The following is a 26,604-nucleotide window of genomic DNA, read 5'->3' on the forward strand; positions in this document are numbered from 1 at the left end:
CGACAGCCGCATCCAGCCTCACACCGCTAACTATCATTTATCCAGTGTGCTGGAGCAGCGTGAGACCGACAGCCGCATCCAGCCTCACACCGCTAACTATCATTTATCCAGTCTGCTGGAGCAGTGTGTGACCGACAGCCGCATCCAGCCTCACACCGCTAACTATCATTTATCCAGTCTGCTGGAGCAGTGTGTGACCGACAGCCGCATCCAGCCTCACACCGCTAACTATCATTTATCCAGTCTGCTGGAGCAGCGTGTGACCGACAGCCGCATCCAGCCTCACACCGCTAACTATCATTTATCCAGTGTGCTGGAGCAGTGTGTGACCAACAGCCACAATCAGCCTCACACCGCTAACTATCATTTATCCAGTGTGCTGGAGCAGCGTGTGACCGACAGCCGCATCCAGCCTCACACCGCTAACTATCATTTATCCAGTCTGCTGGAGCAGCGTGAGACCGACAGCCGCATCCAGCCTCACACCGCTAACTATCATTTATCCAGTCTGCTGGAGCAGCGTGTGACCGACAGCCGCATCCAGCCTCACACCGCTAACTATCATTTATCCAGTGTGCTGGAGCAGCGTGTGACCGACAGCCGCATCCAGCCTCACACCGCTAACTATCATTTATTCAGTCTGCTGGAGCAGCGTGAGACCGACAGCCGCATCCAGCCTCACACCGCTAACTATCATTTATCCAGTCTGCTGGAGCAGCGTGAGACCGACAGCCGCATCCAGCCTCACACCGCTAACTATCATTTATCCAGTCTGCTGGAGCAGTGTGTGACCGACAGCCGCATCCAGCCTCACACCGCTAACTATCATTTATCCAGTCTGCTGGAGCAGCGTGAGACCGACAGCCGCATCCAGCCTCACACCGCTAACTATCATTTATTCAGTCTGCTGGAGCAGTGTGTGCCCGACAGCCGCATCCAGCCTCACACCGCTAACTATCATTTATCCAGTCTGCTGGAGCAGCGTGAGACCGACAGCCGCATCCAGCCTCACACCGCTAACTATCATTTATTCAGTCTGCTGGAGCAGTGTGTGCCCGACAGCCACAATCAGCCTCACACCGCTAACTATCATTTATCCAGTCTGCTGGAGCAGCGTGAGACCGACAGCCGCATCCAGCCTCACACCGCTAACTATCATTTATCCAGTCTGCTGGAGCAGTGTGTGACCGACAGCCGCATCCAGCCTCACACCGCTAACTATCATTTATCCAGTCTGCTGGAGCAGCGTGAGACCGACAGCCGCATCCAGCCTCACACCGCTAACTATCATTTATTCAGTCTGCTGGAGCAGTGTGTGCCCGACAGCCGCATCCAGCCTCACACCGCTAACTATCATTTATTCAGTCTGCTGGAGCAGTGTGTGCCCGACAGCCGCATCCAGCCTCACACCGCTAACTATCATTTATCCAGTCTGCTGGAGCAGTGTGTGACCGACAGCCGCATCCAGCCTCACACCGCTAACTATCATTTATCCAGTGTGCTGGAGCAGCGTGAGACCGACAGCCGCATCCAGCCTCACACCGCTAACTATCATTTATCCAGTCTGCTGGAGCAGCGTGTGACCGACAGCCACAATCAGCCTCACACCGCTAACTATCATTTATCCAGTGTGCTGGAGCAGCGTGAGACCGACAGCCACAATCAGCCTCACACCGCTAACTATCATTTATCCAGTCTGCTGGAGCAGTGTGTGACCGACAGCCGCATCCAGCCTCACACCGCTAACTATCATTTATTCAGTCTGCTGGAGCAGCGTGAGACCGACAGCCGCATCCAGCCTCACACCGCTAACTATCATTTATCCAGTGTGCTGGAGCAGTGTGTGACCAACAGCCGCATCCAGCCTCACACCGCTAACTATCATTTATCCAGTGTGCTGGAGCAGTGTGTGACCAACAGCCGCATCCAGCCTCACACCGCTAACTATCATTTATCCAGTCTGCTGGAGCAGCGTGAGACCGACAGCCACATCCAGCCTCACACCGCTAACTATCATTTATCCAGTCTGCTGGAGCAGCGTGAGACCGACAGCCGCATCCAGCCTCACACCGCTAACTATCATTTATCCAGTCTGCTGGAGCAGCGTGAGACCGACAGCCGCATCCAGCCTCACACCGCTAACTATCATTTATCCAGTCTGCTGGAGCAGCGTGAGACCGACAGCCGCATCCAGCCTCACACCGCTAACTATCATTTATTCAGTGTGCTGGAGCAGCGTGAGACCGACAGCCGCATCCAGCCTCACACCGCTAACTATCATTTATCCAGTCTGCTGGAGCAGTGTGTGACCGACAGCCGCATCCAGCCTCACACCGCTAACTATCATTTATCCAGTCTGCTGGAGCAGCGTGAGACCGACAGCCGCATCCAGCCTCACACCGCTAACTATCATTTATTCAGTCTGCTGGAGCAGCGTGAGACCGACAGCCGCAATCAGCCTCACACCGCTAACTATCATTTATCCAGTCTGCTGGAGCAGTGTGTGACCGACAGCCGCATCCAGCCTCACACCGCTAACTATCATTTATCCAGTGTGCTGGAGCAGCGTGAGACCGACAGCCGCATCCAGCCTCACACCGCTAACTATCATTTATCCAGTCTGCTGGAGCAGCGTGAGACCGACAGCCACATCCAGCCTCACACCGCTAACTATCATTTATCCAGTCTGCTAGAGCAGCGTGTGACCGACAGCCGCATCCAGCCTCACACCGCTAACTATCATTTATCCAGTCTGCTGGAGCAGCGTGAGACCGACAGCCGCAATCAGCCTCACACCGCTAACTATCATTTATCCAGTCTGCTGGAGCAGCGTGTGACCGACAGCCGCATCCAGCCTCACACCGCTAACTATCATTTATCCAGTCTGCTGGAGCAGTGTGTGACCGACAGCCGCATCCAGCCTCACACCGCTAACTATCATTTATCCAGTCTGCTAGAGCAGCGTGTGACCGACAGCCGCATCCAGCCTCACACCGCTAACTATCATTTATCCAGTCTGCTGGAGCAGTGTGTGCCCGACAGCCGCATCCAGCCTCACACCGCTAACTATCATTTATCCAGTGTGCTGGAGCAGCGTGAGACAGACAGCCGCATCCAGCCTCACACCGCTAACTATCATTTATCCAGTGTGCTGGAGCAGTGTGTGACCGACAGCCACATCCAGCCTCACACCGCTAACTATCATTTATCCAGTCTGCTGGAGCAGCGTGAGACCGACAGCCACAATCAGCCTCACACCGCTAACTATCATTTATCCAGTCTGCTGGAGCAGAGTGTGACCGACAGCCACAATCAGCCTCACACCGCTAACTATCATTTATCCAGTCTGCTGGAGCAGTGTGAGACCGACAGCCGCATCCAGCCTCACACCGCTAACTATCATTTATCCAGTCTGCTGGAGCAGCGTGAGACCGACAGCCACAATCAGCCTCACACCGCTAACTATCATTTATCCAGTCTGCTGGAGCAGCGTGAGACCGACAGCCGCATCCAGCCTCACACCGCTAACTATCATTTATCCAGTCTGCTGGAGCAGCGTGAGACCGACAGCCACAATCAGCCTCACACCGCTAACTATCATTTATCCAGTCTGCTGGAGCAGCGTGAGACCGACAGCCACAATCAGCCTCACACCGCTAACTATCATTTATCCAGTGTGCTGGAGCAGTGTGTGACCAACAGCCGCATCCAGCCTCACACCGCTAACTATCATTTATCCAGTCTGCTGGAGCAGCGTGAGACCGACAGCCGCATCCAGCCTCACACCGCTAACTATCATTTATCCAGTGTGCTGGAGCAGTGTGTGACCAACAGCCGCATCCAGCCTCACACCGCTAACTATCATTTATCCAGTCTGCTGGAGCAGCGTGAGACCGACAGCCGCATCCAGCCTCACACCGCTAACTATCATTTATCCAGTCTGCTGGAGCAGCGTGAGACCGACAGCCACATCCAGCCTCACACCGCTAACTATCATTTATCCAGTCTGCTAGAGCAGTGTGTGACCGACAGCCGCATCCAGCCTCACACCGCTAACTATCATTTATCCAGTCTGCTGGAGCAGCGTGTGACCAACAGCCGCATCCAGCCTCACACCGCTAACTATCATTTATCCAGTCTGCTGGAGCAGCGTGAGACCGACAGCCGCATCCAGCCTCACACCGCTAACTATCATTTATCCAGTCTGCTAGAGCAGCGTGTGACCGACAGCCGCATCCAGCCTCACACCGCTAACTATCATTTATCCAGTCTGCTGGAGCAGCGTGAGACCGACAGCCGCAATCAGCCTCACACCGCTAACTATCATTTATCCAGTCTGCTGGAGCAGCGTGAGACCGACAGCCACAATCAGCCTCACACCGCTAACTATCATTTATCCAGTCTGCTGGAGCAGCGTGAGACCGACAGCCGCAATCAGCCTCACACCGCTAACTATCATTTATCCAGTCTGCTGGAGCAGCGTGTGACCGACAGCCACAATCAGCCTCACACCGCTAACTATCATTTATCCAGTCTGCTGGAGCAGCGTGTGACCGACAGCCGCATCCAGCCTCACACCGCTAACTATCATTTATCCAGTCTGCTAGAGCAGCGTGTGACCGACAGCCACAATCAGCCTCACACCGCTAACTATCATTTATCCAGTCTGCTGGAGCAGCGTGAGACTGACAGCCGCATCCAGCCTCACACCGCTAACTATCATTTATCCAGTCTGCTGGAGCAGCGTGTGACCGACAGCCGCATCCAGCCTCACACCGCTAACTATCATTTATCCAGTCTGCTGGAGCAGTGTGTGCCCGACAGCCACATCCAGCCTCACACCGCTAACTATCATTTATCCAGTCTGCTGGAGCAGCGTGAGACCGACAGCCACAATCAGCCTCACACCGCTAACTATCATTTATCCAGTCTGCTGGAGCAGAGTGTGACCGACAGCCACATCCAGCCTCACACCGCTAACTATCATTTATCCAGTCTGCTGGAGCAGCGTGAGACCGACAGCCACAATCAGCCTCACACCGCTAACTATCATTTATCCAGTCTGCTGGAGCAGAGTGTGACCGACAGCCGCATCCAGCCTCACACCGCTAACTATCATTTATCCAGTCTGCTGGAGCAGCGTGAGACCGACAGCCACAATCAGCCTCACACCGCTAACTATCATTTATCCAGTGTGCTGGAGCAGCGTGAGACCGACAGCCACAATCAGCCTCACACCGCTAACTATCATTTATCCAGTCTGCTGGAGCAGCGTGAGACCGACAGCCGCATCCAGCCTCACACCGCTAACTATCATTTATCCAGTCTGCTGGAGCAGTGTGTGACCGACAGCCGCATCCAGCCTCACACCGCTAACTATCATTTATCCAGTCTGCTGGAGCAGCGTGAGACCGACAGCCACAATCAGCCTCACACCGCTAACTATCATTTATCCAGTCTGCTGGAGCAGCGTGAGACCGACAGCCACAATCAGCCTCACACCGCTAACTATCATTTATCCAGTGTGCTGGAGCAGTGTGTGACCAACAGCCGCATCCAGCCTCACACCGCTAACTATCATTTATCCAGTCTGCTGGAGCAGCGTGAGACCGACAGCCGCATCCAGCCTCACACCGCTAACTATCATTTATCCAGTGTGCTGGAGCAGTGTGTGACCAACAGCCGCATCCAGCCTCACACCGCTAACTATCATTTATCCAGTCTGCTGGAGCAGCGTGAGACCGACAGCCGCATCCAGCCTCACACCGCTAACTATCATTTATCCAGTCTGCTGGAGCAGCGTGAGACCGACAGCCACATCCAGCCTCACACCGCTAACTATCATTTATCCAGTCTGCTAGAGCAGTGTGTGACCGACAGCCGCATCCAGCCTCACACCGCTAACTATCATTTATCCAGTCTGCTGGAGCAGCGTGTGACCAACAGCCGCATCCAGCCTCACACCGCTAACTATCATTTATCCAGTCTGCTGGAGCAGCGTGAGACCGACAGCCGCATCCAGCCTCACACCGCTAACTATCATTTATCCAGTCTGCTAGAGCAGCGTGTGACCGACAGCCGCATCCAGCCTCACACCGCTAACTATCATTTATCCAGTCTGCTGGAGCAGCGTGAGACCGACAGCCGCAATCAGCCTCACACCGCTAACTATCATTTATCCAGTCTGCTGGAGCAGCGTGAGACCGACAGCCACAATCAGCCTCACACCGCTAACTATCATTTATCCAGTCTGCTGGAGCAGCGTGAGACCGACAGCCGCAATCAGCCTCACACCGCTAACTATCATTTATCCAGTCTGCTGGAGCAGCGTGTGACCGACAGCCACAATCAGCCTCACACCGCTAACTATCATTTATCCAGTCTGCTGGAGCAGCGTGTGACCGACAGCCGCATCCAGCCTCACACCGCTAACTATCATTTATCCAGTCTGCTAGAGCAGCGTGTGACCGACAGCCACAATCAGCCTCACACCGCTAACTATCATTTATCCAGTCTGCTGGAGCAGCGTGAGACTGACAGCCGCATCCAGCCTCACACCGCTAACTATCATTTATCCAGTCTGCTGGAGCAGCGTGTGACCGACAGCCGCATCCAGCCTCACACCGCTAACTATCATTTATCCAGTCTGCTGGAGCAGTGTGTGCCCGACAGCCGCATCCAGCCTCACACCGCTAACTATCATTTATCCAGTCTGCTGGAGCAGCGTGTGACCGACAGCCGCATCCAGCCTCACACCGCTAACTATCATTTATCCAGTCTGCTAGAGCAGCGTGTGACCGACAGCCACAATCAGCCTCACACCGCTAACTATCATTTATCCAGTCTGCTGGAGCAGCGTGAGACCGACAGCCGCATCCAGCCTCACACCGCTAACTATCATTTATCCAGTCTGCTGGAGCAGCGTGTGACCGACAGCCGCATCCAGCCTCACACCGCTAACTATCATTTATCCAGTCTGCTAGAGCAGCGTGTGACCGACAGCCACAATCAGCCTCACACCGCTAACTATCATTTATCCAGTCTGCTGGAGCAGCGTGAGACCGACAGCCGCATCCAGCCTCACACCGCTAACTATCATTTATCCAGTCTGCTGGAGCAGCGTGTGACCGACAGCCGCATCCAGCCTCACACCGCTAACTATCATTTATCCAGTCTGCTAGAGCAGCGTGTGACCGACAGCCACAATCAGCCTCACACCGCTAACTATCATTTATCCAGTCTGCTAGAGCAGCGTGTGACCGACAGCCGCATCCAGCCTCACACCGCTAACTATCATTTATCCAGTCTGCTAGAGCAGCGTGTGACCGACAGCCACAATCAGCCTCACACCGCTAACTATCATTTATCCAGTCTGCTGGAGCAGCGTGAGACCGACAGCCGCATCCAGCCTCACACCGCTAACTATCATTTATCCAGTCTGCTGGAGCAGAGTGTGACCGACAGCCGCATCCAGCCTCACACCGCTAACTATCATTTATCCAGTCTGCTAGAGCAGCGTGTGACCGACAGCCACAATCAGCCTCACACCGCTAACTATCATTTATCCAGTCTGCTAGAGCAGCGTGTGACCGACAGCCGCATCCAGCCTCACACTGCTAACTATCATTTATCCAGTCTGCTAGAGCAGCGTGTGACCGACAGCCACAATCAGCCTCACACCGCTAACTATCATTTATCCAGTCTGCTGGAGCACTGTGTGACCGACAGCCGCATCCAGCCTCACACCGCTAACTATCATTTATCCAGTCTGCTGGAGCAGCGTGTGACCGACAGCCGCATCCAGCCTCACACCGCTAACTATCATTTATCCAGTCTGCTGGAGCAGCGTGTGACCGACAGCCGCATCCAGCCTCACACCGCTAACTATCATTTATCCAGTCTGCTGGAGCAGCGTGTGACCGACAGCCGCATCCAGCCTCACACCGCTAACTATCATTTATCCAGTCTGCTGGAGCAGCGTGTGACCGACAGCCGCATCCAGCCTCACACCGCTAACTATCATTTATCCAGTCTGCTAGAGCAGCGTGTGACCGACAGCCGCATCCAGCCTCACACCGCTAACTATCATTTATCCAGTCTGCTGGAGCAGCGTGTGACCAACAGCCGCATCCAGCCTCACACCGCTAACTATCATTTATCCAGTCTGCTGGAGCAGCGTGTGACCGACAGCCGCATCCAGCCTCACACCGCTAACTATCATTTATCCAGTGTGCTGGAGCAGCGTGAGACCGACAGCCGCATCCAGCCTCACACCGCTAACTATCATTTATCCAGTGTGCTGGAGCAGCGTGAGACCGACAGCCGCATCCAGCCTCACACCGCTAACTATCATTTATCCAGTCTGCTGGAGCAGCGTGTGACCAACAGCCGCATCCAGCCTCACACCGCTAACTATCATTTATCCAGTCTGCTGGAGCAGTGTGTGACCGACAGCCGCATCCAGCCTCACACCGCTAACTATCATTTATCCAGTCTGCTGGAGCAGCGTGAGACCGACAGCCGCATCCAGCCTCACACCGCTAACTATCATTTATCCAGTGTGCTGGAGCAGCGTGAGACCGACAGCCGCATCCAGCCTCACACCGCTAACTATCATTTATCCAGTGTGCTGGAGCAGCGTGAGACCGACAGCCGCATCCAGCCTCACACCGCTAACTATCATTTATCCAGTCTGCTGGAGCACTGTGTGACCGACAGCCGCATCCAGCCTCACACCGCTAACTACCATTTATCCAGTCTGCTGGAGCAGCGTGAGACCGACAGCCGCATCCAGCCTCACACCGCTAACTATCATTTATCCAGTCTGCTGGAGCAGCGTGAGACCGACAGCCACAATCAGCCTCACACCGCTAACTATCATTTATCCAGTCTGCTGGAGCAGTGTGTGACCGACAGCCGCATCCAGCCTCACACCGCTAACTATCATTTATCCAGTCTGCTGGAGCAGCGTGAGACCGACAGCCACAATCAGCCTCACACCGCTAACTATTATTTATCCAGTCTGCTGGAGCAGTGTGTGACCGACAGCCGCATCCAGCCTCACACCGCTAACTATCATTTATCCAGTCTGCTGGAGCAGCGTGAGACCGACAGCCACAATCAGCCTCACACCGCTAACTATCATTTATCCAGTCTGCTAGAGCAGCGTGTGACCGACAGCCGCATCCAGCCTCACACCGCTAACTATCATTTATCCAGTCTGCTGGAGCAGCGTGAGACCGACAGCCGCAATCAGCCTCACACCGCTAACTATCATTTATCCAGTCTGCTGGAGCAGCGTGTGACCGACAGCCGCATCCAGCCTCACACCGCTAACTATCATTTATCCAGTCTGCTAGAGCAGCGTGTGACCGACAGCCGCATCCAGCCTCACACCGCTAACTATCATTTATCCAGTCTGCTGGAGCAGTGTGTGCCCGACAGCCGCATCCAGCCTCACACCGCTAACTATCATTTATCCAGTGTGCTGGAGCAGCGTGAGACAGACAGCCGCATCCAGCCTCACACCGCTAACTATCATTTATCCAGTGTGCTGGAGCAGTGTGTGACCGACAGCCACATCCAGCCTCACACCGCTAACTATCATTTATCCAGTCTGCTGGAGCAGCGTGAGACCGACAGCCACAATCAGCCTCACACCGCTAACTATCATTTATCCAGTCTGCTGGAGCAGAGTGTGACCGACAGCCGCATCCAGCCTCACACCGCTAACTATCATTTATCCAGTCTGCTGGAGCAGCGTGAGACCGACAGCCACAATCAGCCTCACACCGCTAACTATCATTTATCCAGTGTGCTGGAGCAGCGTGAGACCGACAGCCACAATCAGCCTCACACCGCTAACTATCATTTATCCAGTCTGCTGGAGCAGCGTGAGACCGACAGCCGCATCCAGCCTCACACCGCTAACTATCATTTATCCAGTGTGCTGGAGCAGTGTGTGACCAACAGCCGCATCCAGCCTCACACCGCTAACTATCATTTATCCAGTCTGCTGGAGCAGCGTGAGACCGACAGCCGCATCCAGCCTCACACCGCTAACTATCATTTATCCAGTGTGCTGGAGCAGTGTGTGACCAACAGCCGCATCCAGCCTCACACCGCTAACTATCATTTATCCAGTCTGCTGGAGCAGCGTGAGACCGACAGCCGCATCCAGCCTCACACCGCTAACTATCATTTATCCAGTCTGCTGGAGCAGCGTGAGACCGACAGCCACATCCAGCCTCACACCGCTAACTATCATTTATCCAGTCTGCTAGAGCAGTGTGTGACCGACAGCCGCATCCAGCCTCACACCGCTAACTATCATTTATCCAGTCTGCTGGAGCAGCGTGTGACCAACAGCCGCATCCAGCCTCACACCGCTAACTATCATTTATCCAGTCTGCTGGAGCAGCGTGAGACCGACAGCCGCATCCAGCCTCACACCGCTAACTATCATTTATCCAGTCTGCTAGAGCAGCGTGTGACCGACAGCCGCATCCAGCCTCACACCGCTAACTATCATTTATCCAGTCTGCTGGAGCAGCGTGAGACCGACAGCCGCAATCAGCCTCACACCGCTAACTATCATTTATCCAGTCTGCTGGAGCAGCGTGAGACCGACAGCCACAATCAGCCTCACACCGCTAACTATCATTTATCCAGTCTGCTGGAGCAGCGTGAGACCGACAGCCGCAATCAGCCTCACACCGCTAACTATCATTTATCCAGTCTGCTGGAGCAGCGTGTGACCGACAGCCACAATCAGCCTCACACCGCTAACTATCATTTATCCAGTCTGCTGGAGCAGCGTGTGACCGACAGCCGCATCCAGCCTCACACCGCTAACTATCATTTATCCAGTCTGCTAGAGCAGCGTGTGACCGACAGCCACAATCAGCCTCACACCGCTAACTATCATTTATCCAGTCTGCTGGAGCAGCGTGAGACTGACAGCCGCATCCAGCCTCACACCGCTAACTATCATTTATCCAGTCTGCTGGAGCAGCGTGTGACCGACAGCCGCATCCAGCCTCACACCGCTAACTATCATTTATCCAGTCTGCTGGAGCAGTGTGTGCCCGACAGCCGCATCCAGCCTCACACCGCTAACTATCATTTATCCAGTCTGCTGGAGCAGCGTGTGACCGACAGCCGCATCCAGCCTCACACCGCTAACTATCATTTATCCAGTCTGCTAGAGCAGCGTGTGACCGACAGCCACAATCAGCCTCACACCGCTAACTATCATTTATCCAGTCTGCTGGAGCAGCGTGAGACCGACAGCCGCATCCAGCCTCACACCGCTAACTATCATTTATCCAGTCTGCTGGAGCAGCGTGTGACCGACAGCCGCATCCAGCCTCACACCGCTAACTATCATTTATCCAGTCTGCTAGAGCAGCGTGTGACCGACAGCCACAATCAGCCTCACACCGCTAACTATCATTTATCCAGTCTGCTGGAGCAGCGTGAGACCGACAGCCGCATCCAGCCTCACACCGCTAACTATCATTTATCCAGTCTGCTGGAGCAGCGTGTGACCGACAGCCGCATCCAGCCTCACACCGCTAACTATCATTTATCCAGTCTGCTAGAGCAGCGTGTGACCGACAGCCACAATCAGCCTCACACCGCTAACTATCATTTATCCAGTCTGCTAGAGCAGCGTGTGACCGACAGCCGCATCCAGCCTCACACCGCTAACTATCATTTATCCAGTCTGCTAGAGCAGCGTGTGACCGACAGCCACAATCAGCCTCACACCGCTAACTATCATTTATCCAGTCTGCTGGAGCAGCGTGAGACCGACAGCCGCATCCAGCCTCACACCGCTAACTATCATTTATCCAGTCTGCTGGAGCAGAGTGTGACCGACAGCCGCATCCAGCCTCACACCGCTAACTATCATTTATCCAGTCTGCTAGAGCAGCGTGTGACCGACAGCCACAATCAGCCTCACACCGCTAACTATCATTTATCCAGTCTGCTAGAGCAGCGTGTGACCGACAGCCGCATCCAGCCTCACACTGCTAACTATCATTTATCCAGTCTGCTAGAGCAGCGTGTGACCGACAGCCACAATCAGCCTCACACCGCTAACTATCATTTATCCAGTCTGCTGGAGCACTGTGTGACCGACAGCCGCATCCAGCCTCACACCGCTAACTATCATTTATCCAGTCTGCTGGAGCAGCGTGTGACCGACAGCCGCATCCAGCCTCACACCGCTAACTATCATTTATCCAGTCTGCTGGAGCAGCGTGTGACCGACAGCCGCATCCAGCCTCACACCGCTAACTATCATTTATCCAGTCTGCTGGAGCAGCGTGTGACCGACAGCCGCATCCAGCCTCACACCGCTAACTATCATTTATCCAGTCTGCTGGAGCAGCGTGTGACCGACAGCCGCATCCAGCCTCACACCGCTAACTATCATTTATCCAGTCTGCTAGAGCAGCGTGTGACCGACAGCCGCATCCAGCCTCACACCGCTAACTATCATTTATCCAGTCTGCTGGAGCAGCGTGTGACCAACAGCCGCATCCAGCCTCACACCGCTAACTATCATTTATCCAGTCTGCTGGAGCAGCGTGTGACCGACAGCCGCATCCAGCCTCACACCGCTAACTATCATTTATCCAGTGTGCTGGAGCAGCGTGAGACCGACAGCCGCATCCAGCCTCACACCGCTAACTATCATTTATCCAGTGTGCTGGAGCAGCGTGAGACCGACAGCCGCATCCAGCCTCACACCGCTAACTATCATTTATCCAGTCTGCTGGAGCAGCGTGTGACCAACAGCCGCATCCAGCCTCACACCGCTAACTATCATTTATCCAGTCTGCTGGAGCAGTGTGTGACCGACAGCCGCATCCAGCCTCACACCGCTAACTATCATTTATCCAGTCTGCTGGAGCAGCGTGAGACCGACAGCCGCATCCAGCCTCACACCGCTAACTATCATTTATCCAGTGTGCTGGAGCAGCGTGAGACCGACAGCCGCATCCAGCCTCACACCGCTAACTATCATTTATCCAGTGTGCTGGAGCAGCGTGAGACCGACAGCCGCATCCAGCCTCACACCGCTAACTATCATTTATCCAGTCTGCTGGAGCACTGTGTGACCGACAGCCGCATCCAGCCTCACACCGCTAACTACCATTTATCCAGTCTGCTGGAGCAGCGTGAGACCGACAGCCGCATCCAGCCTCACACCGCTAACTATCATTTATCCAGTCTGCTGGAGCAGCGTGAGACCGACAGCCACAATCAGCCTCACACCGCTAACTATCATTTATCCAGTCTGCTGGAGCAGTGTGTGACCGACAGCCGCATCCAGCCTCACACCGCTAACTATCATTTATCCAGTCTGCTGGAGCAGCGTGAGACCGACAGCCACAATCAGCCTCACACCGCTAACTATTATTTATCCAGTCTGCTGGAGCAGTGTGTGACCGACAGCCGCATCCAGCCTCACACCGCTAACTATCATTTATCCAGTCTGCTGGAGCAGCGTGAGACCGACAGCCACAATCAGCCTCACACCGCTAACTATCATTTATCCAGTGTGCTGGAGCAGTGTGTGACCAACAGCCACAATCAGCCTCACACCGCTAACTATCATTTATCCAGTCTGCTGGAGCAGCGTGAGACCGACAGCCACAATCAGCCTCACACCGCTAACTATCATTTATCCAGTCTGCTGGAGCAGCGTGAGACCGACAGCCGCATCCAGCCTCACACCGCTAACTATCATTTATCCAGTCTGCTGGAGCAGCGTGAGACCGACAGCCACAATCAGCCTCACACCGCTAACTATCATTTATCCAGTCTGCTGGAGCAGCGTGAGACCGACAGCCGCATCCAGCCTCACACCGCTAACTATCATTTATCCAGTCTGCTGGAGCAGCGTGAGACCGACAGCCACAATCAGCCTCACACCGCTAACTATCATTTATCCAGTCTGCTGGAGCAGTGTGTGACCAACAGCCGCATCCAGCCTCACACCGCTAACTATCATTTATCCAGTCTGCTGGAGCAGCGTGAGACCGACAGCCGCATCCAGCCTCACACCGCTAACTATCATTTATCCAGTCTGCTGGAGCAGCGTGAGACCGACAGCCACAATCAGCCTCACACCGCTAACTATCATTTATCCAGTCTGCTGGAGCAGCGTGAGACCGACAGCCGCATCCAGCCTCACACCGCTAACTATCATTTATCCAGTCTGCTGGAGCAGCGTGAGACCGACAGCCGCATCCAGCCTCACACCGCTAACTATCATTTATCCAGTCTGCTGGAGCAGCGTGTGACCGACAGCCGCATCCAGCCTCACACCGCTAACTATCATTTATCCAGTCTGCTGGAGCAGCGTGAGACCGACAGCCACAATCAGCCTCACACCGCTAACTAACATTTATCCAGTCTGCTGGAGCAGCGTGAGACCGACAGCCGCAATCAGCCTCACACCGCTAACTATCATTTATCCAGTCTGCTGGAGCAGCGTGTGACCGACAGCCGCATCCAGCCTCACACCGCTAACTATCATTTATCCAGTCTGCTGGAGCAGCGTGTGACCGACAGCCGCATCCAGCCTCACACCGCTAACTATCATTTATCCAGTGTGCTGGAGCAGCGTGAGACCGACAGCCACAATCAGCCTCACACCGCTAACTATTATTTATCCAGTCTGCTGGAGCAGCGTGAGACCGACAGCCGCATCCAGCCTCACACCGCTAACTATCATTTATCCAGTGTGCTGGAGCAGCGTGTGACCGACAGCCGCATCCAGCCTCACACCGCTAACTATCATTTATCCAGTCTGCTGGAGCAGCGTGAGACCGACAGCCACAATCAGCCTCACACCGCTAACTATCATTTATCCAGTCTGCTGGAGCAGCGTGAGACCGACAGCCACAATCAGCCTCACACCGCTAACTATCATTTATCCAGTGTGCTGGAGCAGCGTGTGACCAACAGCCGCATCCAGCCTCACACCGCTAACTATCATTTATCCAGTCTGCTGGAGCAGCGTGAGACCGACAGCCGCATCCAGCCTCACACCGCTAACTATCATTTATCCAGTCTGCTGGAGCACCGTGAGACCGACAGCCGCATTCAGCCTCACACCGCTAACTATCATTTATCCAGTCTGCTGGAGCAGCGTGAGACCGACAGCCGCATCCAGCCTCACACCGCTAACTATCATTTATCCAGTCTGCTGGAGCAGCGTGAGACCGACAGCCGCATCCAGCCTCACACCGCTAACTATCATTTATCCAGTCTGCTGGAGCAGCGTGAGACCGACAGCCACATCCAGCCTCACACCGCTAACTATCATTTATCCAGTCTGCTGGAGCAGCGTGAGACCGACAGCCGCATCCAGCCTCACACCGCTAACTATCATTTATCCAGTGTGCTGGAGCAGTGTGTGACCAACAGCCGCATCCAGCCTCACACCGCTAACTATCATTTATCCAGTCTGCTGGAGCAGCGTGAGACCGACAGCCGCATCCAGCCTCACACCGCTAACTATCATTTATCCAGTCTGCTGGAGCAGCGTGAGACCGACAGCCACAATCAGCCTCACACCGCTAACTATCATTTATCCAGTCTGCTGGAGCAGCGTGTGACCGACAGCCGCATCCAGCCTCACACCGCTAACTATCATTTATCCAGTCTGCTGGAGCAGCGTGAGACCGACAGCCGCATCCAGCCTCACACCGCTAACTATCATTTATCCAGTCTGCTGGAGCAGCGTGAGACCGACAGCCACAATCAGCCTCACACCGCTAACTATTATTTATCCAGTCTGCTGGAGCAGTGTGTGACCGACAGCCGCATCCAGCCTCACACCGCTAACTATCATTTATCCAGTCTGCTGGAGCAGCGTGAGACCGACAGCCACAATCAGCCTCACACCGCTAACTATCATTTATCCAGTGTGCTGGAGCAGCGTGAGACCGACAGCCACAATCAGCCTCACACCGCTAACTATCATTTATCCAGTCTGCTGGAGCAGCGTGAGACCGACAGCCGCATCCAGCCTCACACCGCTAACTATCATTTATCCAGTCTGCTGGAGCAGCGTGAGACCGACAGCCGCAATCAGCCTCACACCGCTAACTATCATTTATCCAGTGTGCTGGAGCAGTGTGTGACCAACAGCCGCATCCAGCCTCACACCGCTAACTATCATTTATCCAGTGTGCTGGAGCAGTGTGTGACCAACAGCCGCATCCAGCCTCACACCGCTAACTATTATTTATCCAGTGTGCTGGAGCAGCGTGTGACCGACAGCCGCATCCAGCCTCACACCGCTAACTATCATTTATCCAGTGTGCTGGAGCAGTGTGTGACCAACAGCCGCATCCAGCCTCACACCGCTAACTATCATTTATCCAGTCTGCTGGAGCAGCGTGTGACCGACAGCCACAATCAGCCTCACACCGCTAACTATCATTTATCCAGTCTGCTGGAGCAGCGTGAGACAGACAGCCGCATCCAGCCTCACACCGCTAACTATCATTTATCCAGTCTGCTGGAGCAGCGTGAGACCGACAGCCGCATCCAGCCTCACACCGCTAACTATCATTTATCCAGTCTGCTGGAGCAGCGTGAGACCGACAGCCACAATCAGCCTCACACCGCTAACTATCATTTATCCAGTGTGCTGGAGCAGTGTGTGACCAACAGCCGCATCCAGCCTCACACCGCTAACTATCATTTATCCAGTCTGCTGGAGCAGCGTGAGACCGACAGCCACAATCAGCCTCACACCGCTAACTATCATTTATCCAGTCTGCTGGAGCAGCGTGAGACCGACAGCCACAATCAGCCTCACACCGCTAGCTATCATTTATCCAGTCTGCTGGAGCAGCGTGTGACCGACAGCCGCATCCAGCCTCACACCGCTAACTATCATTTATCCAGTGTGCTGGAGCAGCGTGAGACCGACAGCCACAATCAGCCTCACACCGCTAACTATCATTTATCCAGTGTGCTGGAGCAGTGTGTGACCAACAGCCACAATCAGCCTCACACCGCTAACTATCATTTATCCAGTGTGCTGGAGCAGTGTGTGACCAACAGCCACAATCAGCCTCACACCGCTAACTATCATTTATCCAGTCTGCTGGAGCAGCGTGTGACCGACAGCCGCATCCAGCCTCACACCGCTAACTATCATTTATCCAGTCTGCTGGAGCAGCGTGAGACCGACAGCCACAATCAGCCTCACACCGCTAACTATCATTTATCCAGTGTGCTGGAGCAGTGTGTGACCAACAGCCGCATCCAGCCTCACACCGCTAACTATCATTTATCCAGTCTGCTGGAGCAGCGTGAGACCGACAGCCACAATCAGCCTCACACCGCTAACTATCATTTATCCAGTCTGCTGGAGCAGCGTGAGACCGACAGCCACAATCAGCCTCACACCGCTAACTATCATTTATCCAGTGTGCTGGAGCAGTGTGTGACCAACAGCCGCATCCAGCCTCACACCGCTAACTATCATTTATCCAGTCTGCTGGAGCAGCGTGAGACCGACAGCCGCAATCAGCCTCACACCGCTAACTATCATTTATCCAGTCTGCTGGAGCAGCGTGAGACCGACAGCCACAATCAGCCTCACACCGCTAACTATCATTTATCCAGTCTGCTGGAGCAGCGTGAGACCGACAGCCACAATCAGCCTCACACCGCTAACTATCATTTATCCAGTGTGCTGGAGCAGTGTGTGACCGACAGCCACAATCAGCCTCACACCGCTAACTATCATTTATCCAGTCTGCTGGAGCAGCGTGAGACCGACAGCCGCAATCAGCCTCACACCGCTAACTATCATTTATCCAGTCTGCTGGAGCAGTGTGTGACCAACAGCCACAATCAGCCTCACACCGCTAACTATCATTTATCCAGTCTGCTGGAGCAGCGTGAGACCGACAGCCGCATCCAGCCTCACACCGCTAACTATCATTTATCCAGTGTGCTGGAGCAGTGTGTGACCAACAGCCACAATCAGCCTCACACCGCTAACTATCATTTATCCAGTGTGCTGGAGCAGTGTGTGACCGACAGCCGCATCCAGCCTCACAACGCTAACTATCATTTATCCAGTCTGCTGGAGCAGCGTGTGACCGACAGCCGCATCCAGCCTCACACCGCTAACTATCATTTATCCAGTCTGCTGGAGCAGCGTGTGACCGACAGCCGCATCCAGCCTCACACCGCTAACTATCATTTATCCAGTCTGCTGGAGCAGCGTGTGACCGACAGCCGCATCCAGCCTCACACCGCTAACTATCATTTATCCAGTCTGCTGGAGCAGCGTGTGACCGACAGCCGCATCCAGCCTCACACCGCTAACTATCATTTATCCAGCCTGCTGGAGCAGCGTGTGACCGACAGCCGCATCCAGCCTCACACCGCTAACTATCATTTATCCAGTGTGCTGGAGCAGTGTGTGACCAACAGCCGCATCCAGCCTCACACCGCTAACTATCATTTATCCAGTCTGCTGGAGCAGCGTGTGACCGACAGCCGCATCCAGCCTCACACCGCTAACTATCATTTATCCAGTCTGCTGGAGCAGCGTGAGACCGACAGCCGCATCCAGCCTCACACCGCTAACTATCATTTATCCAGTCTGCTGGAGCAGCGTGAGACCGACAGCCACAATCAGCCTCACACCGCTAACTATCATTTATCCAGTCTGCTGGAGCAGCGTGTGACCGACAGCCGCATCCAGCCTCACACCGCTAACTATCATTTATCCAGTCTGCTAGAGCAGCGTGAGACCGACAGCCGCAATCAGCCTCACACCGCTAACTATCATTTATCCAGTCTGCTAGAGCAGCGTGTGACCGACAGCCGCATCCAGCCTCACACCGCTAACTATCATTTATCCAGTCTGCTAGAGCAGCGTGAGACCGACAGCCACAATCAGCCTCACACCGCTAACTATCATTTATCCAGTCTGCTAGAGCAGCGTGAGACCGACAGCCACAATCAGCCTCACACCGCTAACTATCATTTATCCAGTGTGCTGGAGCAGCGTGTGACCAACAGCCGCATCCAGCCTCACACCGCTAACTATTATTTATAACTGCTGTCCACAAACGCTGTCCATCTAATCTGACTGAGCTGGAGCTGTTTTGCAAAGAAGAATGGGCAAGGATTTCAGTCTGTAGATGTGAAACAATGTCTCACTACCGAAATATTTGTACAGGTAACTACTGTATATCACACGTTGCCAAATCAGGCTTGACCTTATTGTACATAACAAAGTTGTTTAAAACCTCTCACTGTACAGGAGTTGTGTTTATTTCAATTGGTCTGCTTTCAGGGATTTGCTGAATACATGAATTGTATCATAGACACCAGTCTGATCAGGTAGACTGCAACCTATATTCACAATTTGGCAGATAGGCAAGTATTGCTGCAGGGGTCTTTGCTGACCCCCCCCCCCCCCCCCCACGATAGTGTATACGTATATATCATGGGGTGTAGCTATCCCACAGAAACCTCATTGCTATTTGGCTGTGTCCGGTATGCAGTGTTAGACTAGTGACTGATAAAACACCTGTCAGTGTTGAAGATTGACCTATTCATATATGGCCAAAATGATATGTATAACACATCACATACATATTCCCCATAGGGGAAAAAACAATGCCTTCATAGAAGGTAACTGGGTCGGAATATTGTCACCATTAGGGTGTGTGAGCAGTGCAGATATAGATACCCAGAAGTGTGACTCAACAATTGTTTCACCTCATGTATGAGGCGTCGTCAGGAGTTTGTGATACACAGCAATTTACAATATATACAATATATACAAGCTCAACCCTCCACCCAACCAGCAGAGATTCCCCAGCAACACGCTCAAGTCGGAGCTGAATGTGTGATCATGCGGGATGCTTAAATAGCACTCTTCATATCCACCCCCTTCAAAAAACTCCACCCCTCCTGTTAATGCATATACTGTTTTCTCCCTCACCTTCAATAACGCCACCTTCGGCGCTCTGTATACTTTAAAAAACTCTCCCCAATGTGCTCCATTCATCGCCATTGTTCGCCAGCGTGTGACGTCACATCCGCCGGCCGTCACTGTGCGCGGATAGGCTGGATTGACTAGGTACATTGCGTCCAGCTCCATGGTTGTCCTGGCAACGAGTAAACATCACGCAAGTGATTGTTTACTACTCGTGCAGCAACCAAGGGACGCTGCTGGTACCAGGTGCATTCCTGTTTGCACAAGTATAGGGGTCCCGCTGTGCTGGTGTCTCACACTTCTTAAATGTCAAACACTGGATAAATTTATATCTCATAGTGATACTTATGTTGGTAGAGGGAACACCGCTCTGCCCCACCAGTGGATAGTTGTGCTGGACCAGGTTAGCAAGACCTCAGAGACACTCCAACAGAAGGAAGGTCCGCACCAATTCACCACGAATCCTCTTTATTGTTAGGACGTATCCAGTATTAAAACATCAAATCTCACGCTGACATGTTTCGGACCTACTGGTCCTTAATCATAGCTGATACTTAGATGTAATAAATGTAATCGGTCAGGACAGGGACCACAGTCTCCTTTTATGGACCCACATCCTAAACATCTGACATCTACCTGTGTGATATTAGCACTGGTGAGTATTTAAATTTGAAATCGGGACAGGTCCCTGTCCTGACCGATTACATTTATTACATCTAAGTATCAGCTATGATTAAGGACCAGTAGGTCCGAAACATGTCAGCGTGAGATTTGATGTTTTAATACTGGATACGTCCTAACAATAAAGAGGATTCGTGGTGAATTGGTGCGGACCTTCCTTCTGTTGGAGTGTCTCTGAGGTCTTGCTAACCTGGTCCAGCACAACTATCCACTGGTGGGGCAGAGCGGTGTTCCCTCTACCAACATAAGTATCACTATGAGATATAAATTTATCCAGTGTTTGACATTTAAGAAGTGTGAGACACCAGCACAGCGGGACCCCTATACTTGTGCAAACAGGAATGCACCTGGTACCAGCAGCGTCCCTTGGTTGCTGCACGAGTAGTAAACAATCACTTGCGTGATGTTTACTCGTTGCCAGGACAACCATGGAGCTGGACGCAATGTACCTAGTCAATCCAGCCTATCCGCGCACAGTGACGGCCGGCGGATGTGACGTCACACGCTGGCGAACAATGGCGATGAATGGAGCACATTGGGGAGAGTTTTTTAAAGTATACAGAGCGCCGAAGGTGGCGTTATTGAAGGTGAGGGAGAAAACAGTATATGCATTAACAGGAGGGGTGGAGTTTTTTGAAGGGGGTGGATATGAAGAGTGCTATTTAAGCATCCCGCATGATCACACATTCAGCTCCGACTTGAGCGTGTTGCTGGGGAATCTCTGCTGGTTGGGTGGAGGGTTGAGCTTGTATATATTGTATATATTGTAAATTGCTGTGTATCACAAACTCCTGACGACGCCTCATACATGAGGTGAAACAATTGTTGAGTCACACTTCTGGGTATCTATATCTGCACTGCTCACACACCCTAATGGTGACAATATTCCGACCCAGTTACCTTCTATGAAGGCATTGTTTTTTCCCCTATGGGGAATATGTATGTGATGTGTTATACATATCATTTTGGCCATATATGAATAGGTCAATCTTCAACACTGACAGGTGTTTTATCAGTCACTAGTCTAACACTGCATACCGGGCACAGCCAAATGGCAGTGAGGTTTCTGTGGGATAGCTACACCCCATGATATATACGTATACACTATCGGGGGGGGGGGGGGGGGGGGGTCAGCAAAGACCCCTGCAGCAATACTTACCTATCTGCCAAATTGTGAATATAGGTTGCAGTCTACCTGATCAGACTGGTGTCTATGATACAATTCATGTATTCAGCAAATCCCTGAAAGCAGACCAATTGAAATAAACTCAACTCCTGTACAGTGAGAGGTTTTAAACAACTTTGTTATGTACAATAAGGTCAAGTCTGATTTGGCAACGTGTGATATATAGTCTCTAGATGTGCAAAGCTGGTAGAGACATACCCTAAAAGACTGGCAGCTGTAATTGCAGCAAAAGGTGGTTCTACAAAGTATTGACTCAGGGGGCTGAATAATTACGCACACCCCACTTTGCAGTTATTTATTTGTAAAAAATGTTTGGAATCATGTATGATTTTTGTTCCACTTCTCACGTGTACACCACTCTGTATTGGTCTTTCACGTGGAACTCCAATAACATTGATGCATGTTTGTGGCAGTAATGTGACAAAATGTGAAAAACTTCAAGGGGGCCGAATACTTTTGCAAGCCACTGTATTTATCATAGTCTAGGGCCAATTTAGGGGAAAGCCAATTAACTCATCTGTATGTTTTTTGGATGTGGGAGGAAACCGAAATAGCGGAGCCTGATCGGGTCCTTGAGGAGCGCGGAAGGTAAATATTTATATGGCCACTGGGGGCTTCCAGCGCTGGATCCCTGAGGCTTAGGAGGATGGGGAAGTCTCATTAGGATCCAGAAGCTTCCCCCTCCTGAGGTAAGTACCCCCCAGGGGCTCCCCCCTCCCTTTTTATAGAGAGATAGATAGATATTGAGAGAAATGCTGGGTTAGAGGTGGAAAGTGTGTATTAATGTTAAGCTCCCGGGCAAGCATTTCAGCAGTGAAAGGGTGTACGGTCACAGCATTTGGGTTTTGGAAAAGCCGGTAAAAGTGGCCCTGTAGTGAATGGAAGTGAGCGGGTGGGACTGCCGGTTACCAGGCTTTTGAAGAAGCCTGGCTAGCGAATTGCCTCATTAGGCTTGCGGGGAAACCCTGCAGTGTTAGGGTACGTATAGACATACGAGGTATCGGCCGATGATCGTTTGAAGAAAGGCTACTTTGAACATCGTTAGTGTACGAACGATCTTGGAACGAGCGTTGCGTGCGCAACATGATGTATAAACTGATTTCAAACACAAGTGTCAAAAAGAGCTGTTTGAACATGTGCAAAGCTTTGAGAACGAACGATCCACGACCGATCGTTGTACAGACATTACTTCTTGAACGATGGTCGTTGGAAAAGATCTGGCAGAATGGATCGTTCTTTACCAACGACATATCTCGTTGGTCGGTCGTTTTAATGATCGTTCGTGCACTTTTTACAAACGATCGTCGGGCAATGCCGTCGGTAACGATCGTTTTAAACGACTATAGTCGCATGTCTGTACGCACCCTTAGGCTCTCTCTCTTCCTGGGGATCTGCCTGCCTGCAGTAAGGAGAGAGCGACACTTGTGTAGAGCTGGATGCTAGATGCTCTGTATTATATAGAGAGGGAGCTTATGCATGTTAGTTAGAGCCGGACAGGCTAGGGCAGCCATGGGCAAACTCGGCCCTCCAGCTGTTACGGAACTACAAGTCCCACAATGCATTTGCCTTCATGAGTCATGACTGTGGCTGTCAGACTCCTGCAATACATTGTGGGACTTGTAGTTCCGTAACAGCTGGAGGGCCAAGTTTGCCCATGCCTGGACTAGGGTTTATGTTTTGTTTTCTGTTGTACTCCAGTGTTTTGGTTAAATGTGAATAAAGCTGATGCAGTCATCTTACCACTTGATCTGATGACTGAACTGTTTCTCTTCATCGGTTACAAGAACGCCACACCTGATGAAAAGACGCAGGCGGTCTTAGCAGCATACAGCTATCTAAATCTAGATACCTACCTATAGTCTACTCCGTTGTCCGGATCTAGTACCGTGTACAGTACATTTCCCTGCTTCTGCCATTGGCTTAAGCCTGCTACACACATCCAATTAGGATTGGCCAATTACTGGCCAATGTTACCACCAGAGTGTGCAGGTAATCCTCATACTACATGGAAGTGATAACATTTGCTGGTTATTGACCAAACTTGGATGTGTGTTCCGGGTGTAGCACAGCACAGCACTCTGTCACATGTACTGACCCGTCACTGTCGTCATGGTGATGCCTCATTTTACAGTCCGATTCAGTCTCCGCTGCTATCCAGTTACTGTTCTCATCCATGCTGGGGGAAGGGTCTGGAGCCCTGGAACCAGGAAACATATCCGTTACTCTTCTGTGCTCGCTAACATTCAGGGCAGCAAAAAGGAGCCACAAAGACACGATATTCTCAAACTAAAACAGCACAACAACTCTTATCCAAGCTGCTTCTCCAATATCTGCACTATTCACTTCCTGCAACACCTTCCTATTCCAACATCAGGTCAGTGAGAATTCAAAGAACACCTGAGGTACATGGAGCCTGCCATATTTATTGACAGACAGAAGATGAGGTGATGATTGTAGAGAGGAGATGAGGTGATGATTGTAGAGAGAAGATGAGGTGATGATTGTAGAGAGAAGACGAGGTGATGATTGTAGAGAGAAGATTAGGTGATGATTGTAGAGAGAAGATGAGGTGATGATTGTAGAGAGAAGAAGAGGTGATGATTGTAGAGAGAAGATGAGGTGATGATTGTAGAGAGGAGATGAGGTGATGATTGTAGAGAGAAGATTAGGTGATGATTGTAGAGAGGATATGAGATGATGATTGTAGAGAGAAGATGAGGTGATGATTGTAGAGAGAAGATGAGGTGATGATTGTAGAGAGGAGATGAGATGATGATTGTAGAGAGGAGATGAGATGATGATTGTAGAGAGGAGATGAGGTGATGATTGTAGAGAGGAGATGAGGTGATGATTGTAGAGAGGAGATGAGGTGATGATTGTAGAGAGAAGAGGAGGTGATGATTGTAGAGAGGAGATGAGGTGATGATTGTAGAGAGAAGAGGAGGTGATGATTGTAGAGAGGAGATGAGGTGTTGATTGTAGAGAGGAGATTAGGCGATGATTGTAGAGAGAAGAGGAGGTGATGATTGTAGAGAGAAGATTAGGTGATGATTGTAGAGAGGAGATGAGGTGATGATTGTAGAGAGGAGATGAGGTGATGATTGTAGAGAGAAGACGAGGTGATGATTGTAGAGAGGATATGAGATGATGATTGTAGAGAGAAGATTAGGTGATGATTGTAGAGAGAAGATGAGGTGATGATTGTAGAGAGAAGATGAGGTGATGATTGTAGAGAGAAGATGAGGTGATGATTGTAGAGAGAAGATGAGGTGATGATTGTAGAGAGAGGAGATGAGATGATGATTGTAGAGAGAAGAGGAGGTGATGATTGTAGAGAGAAGAGGAGGTGATGATTGTAGAGAGAAGATTAGGTGATGATTGTAGAGAGAAGATGATGTGATGATTGTAGAGAGAAGATGATGTGATGATTGTAGAGAGAGGATGAGGTGATGATTGTAGACAGAAGATGAGGTGATGATTGTAGAGAGGAGATGAGGTGATGATTGTAGACAGAAGATGAGGTGATGATTGTAGAGAGAAGATGAGATGATGATTGTAGAGAGGAGATGAGGTGATGATTGTAGAGAGGAGATGAGGTGATGATTGTAGAGAGGAGATGAGGTGATGATTGTAGAGAGAGGATGAGGTGATGATTGTAGAGAGAGGATGAGGTGATGATTGTAGAGAGAAGATGATGTGATGATTGTAGAGAGAAGATGATGTGATGATTGTAGACAGAAGATGAGGTGATGATTGTAGACAGAAGATGAGGTGATGATTGTAGACAGAAGATGATGTGATGATTGTAGAGAGAAGATGATGTGATGATTGTAGAGAGAAGATGATGTGATGATTGTAGAGAGGAGATGAGGTGATGATTGTAGACAGAAGATGAGGTGATGATTGTAGAGAGAGGATGAGGTGATGATTGTAGAGAGAGGATGAGGTGATGATTGTAGAGAGAGGATGAGGTGATGATTGTAGAGAGAAGATGAGGTGATGATTGTAGAGAGAAGATGAGGTGATGATTGTAGAGAGAAGATGAGGTGATGATTGTAGAGAGAAGATGAGGTGATGATTGTAGAGAGAAGATGAGGTGATGATTGTAGAGAGAAGACGAGGTGATGATTGTAGAGAGAAGACGAGGTGATGATTGTAGAGAGAAGACGAGGTGATGATTGTAGAGAGAAGATGAGGTGATGATTGTAGAGAGAAGAGGAGGTGATGATTGTAGAGAGAAGAGGAGGTGATGATTGTAGAGAGAAGATGAGGTGATGATTGTAGAGAGAAGATGAGGTGATGATTGTAGAGAGAAGATAAGGTGATGATTGTAGACAGAAGATGAGGTGATGATTGTAGAGAGAGGATGAGGTGAGGATTGTAGAGAGAAGAGGAGGTGATGATTGTAGAGAGAAGATTAGGTGATGATTGTAGAGAGAAGATGATGTGATGATTGTAGAGAGGAGATGAGGTGATGATTGTAGACAGAAGATGAGGTGATGATTGTAGAGAGAGGATGAGGTGATGATTGTAGAGAGAAGATGATGTGATGATTGTAGAGAGGAGATGAGGTGATGATTGTAGAGAGGAGATGAGGTGATGATTGTAGACAGAAGATGAGGTGATGATTGTAGAGAGAGGATGAGGTGATGATTGTAGAGAGAAGAGGTGATGATTTTAGAGAGAAGATGAGGTGATGATTGTAGAGAGAAGATGAGGTGATGATTGTAGA

At 51.5% G+C, this 26,604-nt stretch overlaps 1 protein-coding gene across 7 annotated transcripts in view; it reads right to left on the bottom strand.

The window, feature by feature from the left end:
* The window catches only part of LOC137519277 (DNA topoisomerase I, mitochondrial-like), a 194,147-nt gene that overhangs the window by 146,864 nt on the left and 20,679 nt on the right, over positions 1-26,604 (bottom strand). For all 7 annotated transcript variants that reach the window (XM_068238193.1, XM_068238191.1, XM_068238188.1 and 4 more), the window contains exon 3: positions 23,968-24,069. In XM_068238193.1, coding sequence (XP_068094294.1) covers positions 23,968-24,069 — 102 coding nt within the window. The remainder of the gene's footprint in view (positions 1-23,967; positions 24,070-26,604) is intronic.

Source organism: Hyperolius riggenbachi, chromosome 5, assembly GCF_040937935.1.
Source record: "Hyperolius riggenbachi isolate aHypRig1 chromosome 5, aHypRig1.pri, whole genome shotgun sequence".
In the NCBI taxonomy this organism is placed as follows: domain Eukaryota; kingdom Metazoa; phylum Chordata; class Amphibia; order Anura; family Hyperoliidae; genus Hyperolius; species Hyperolius riggenbachi.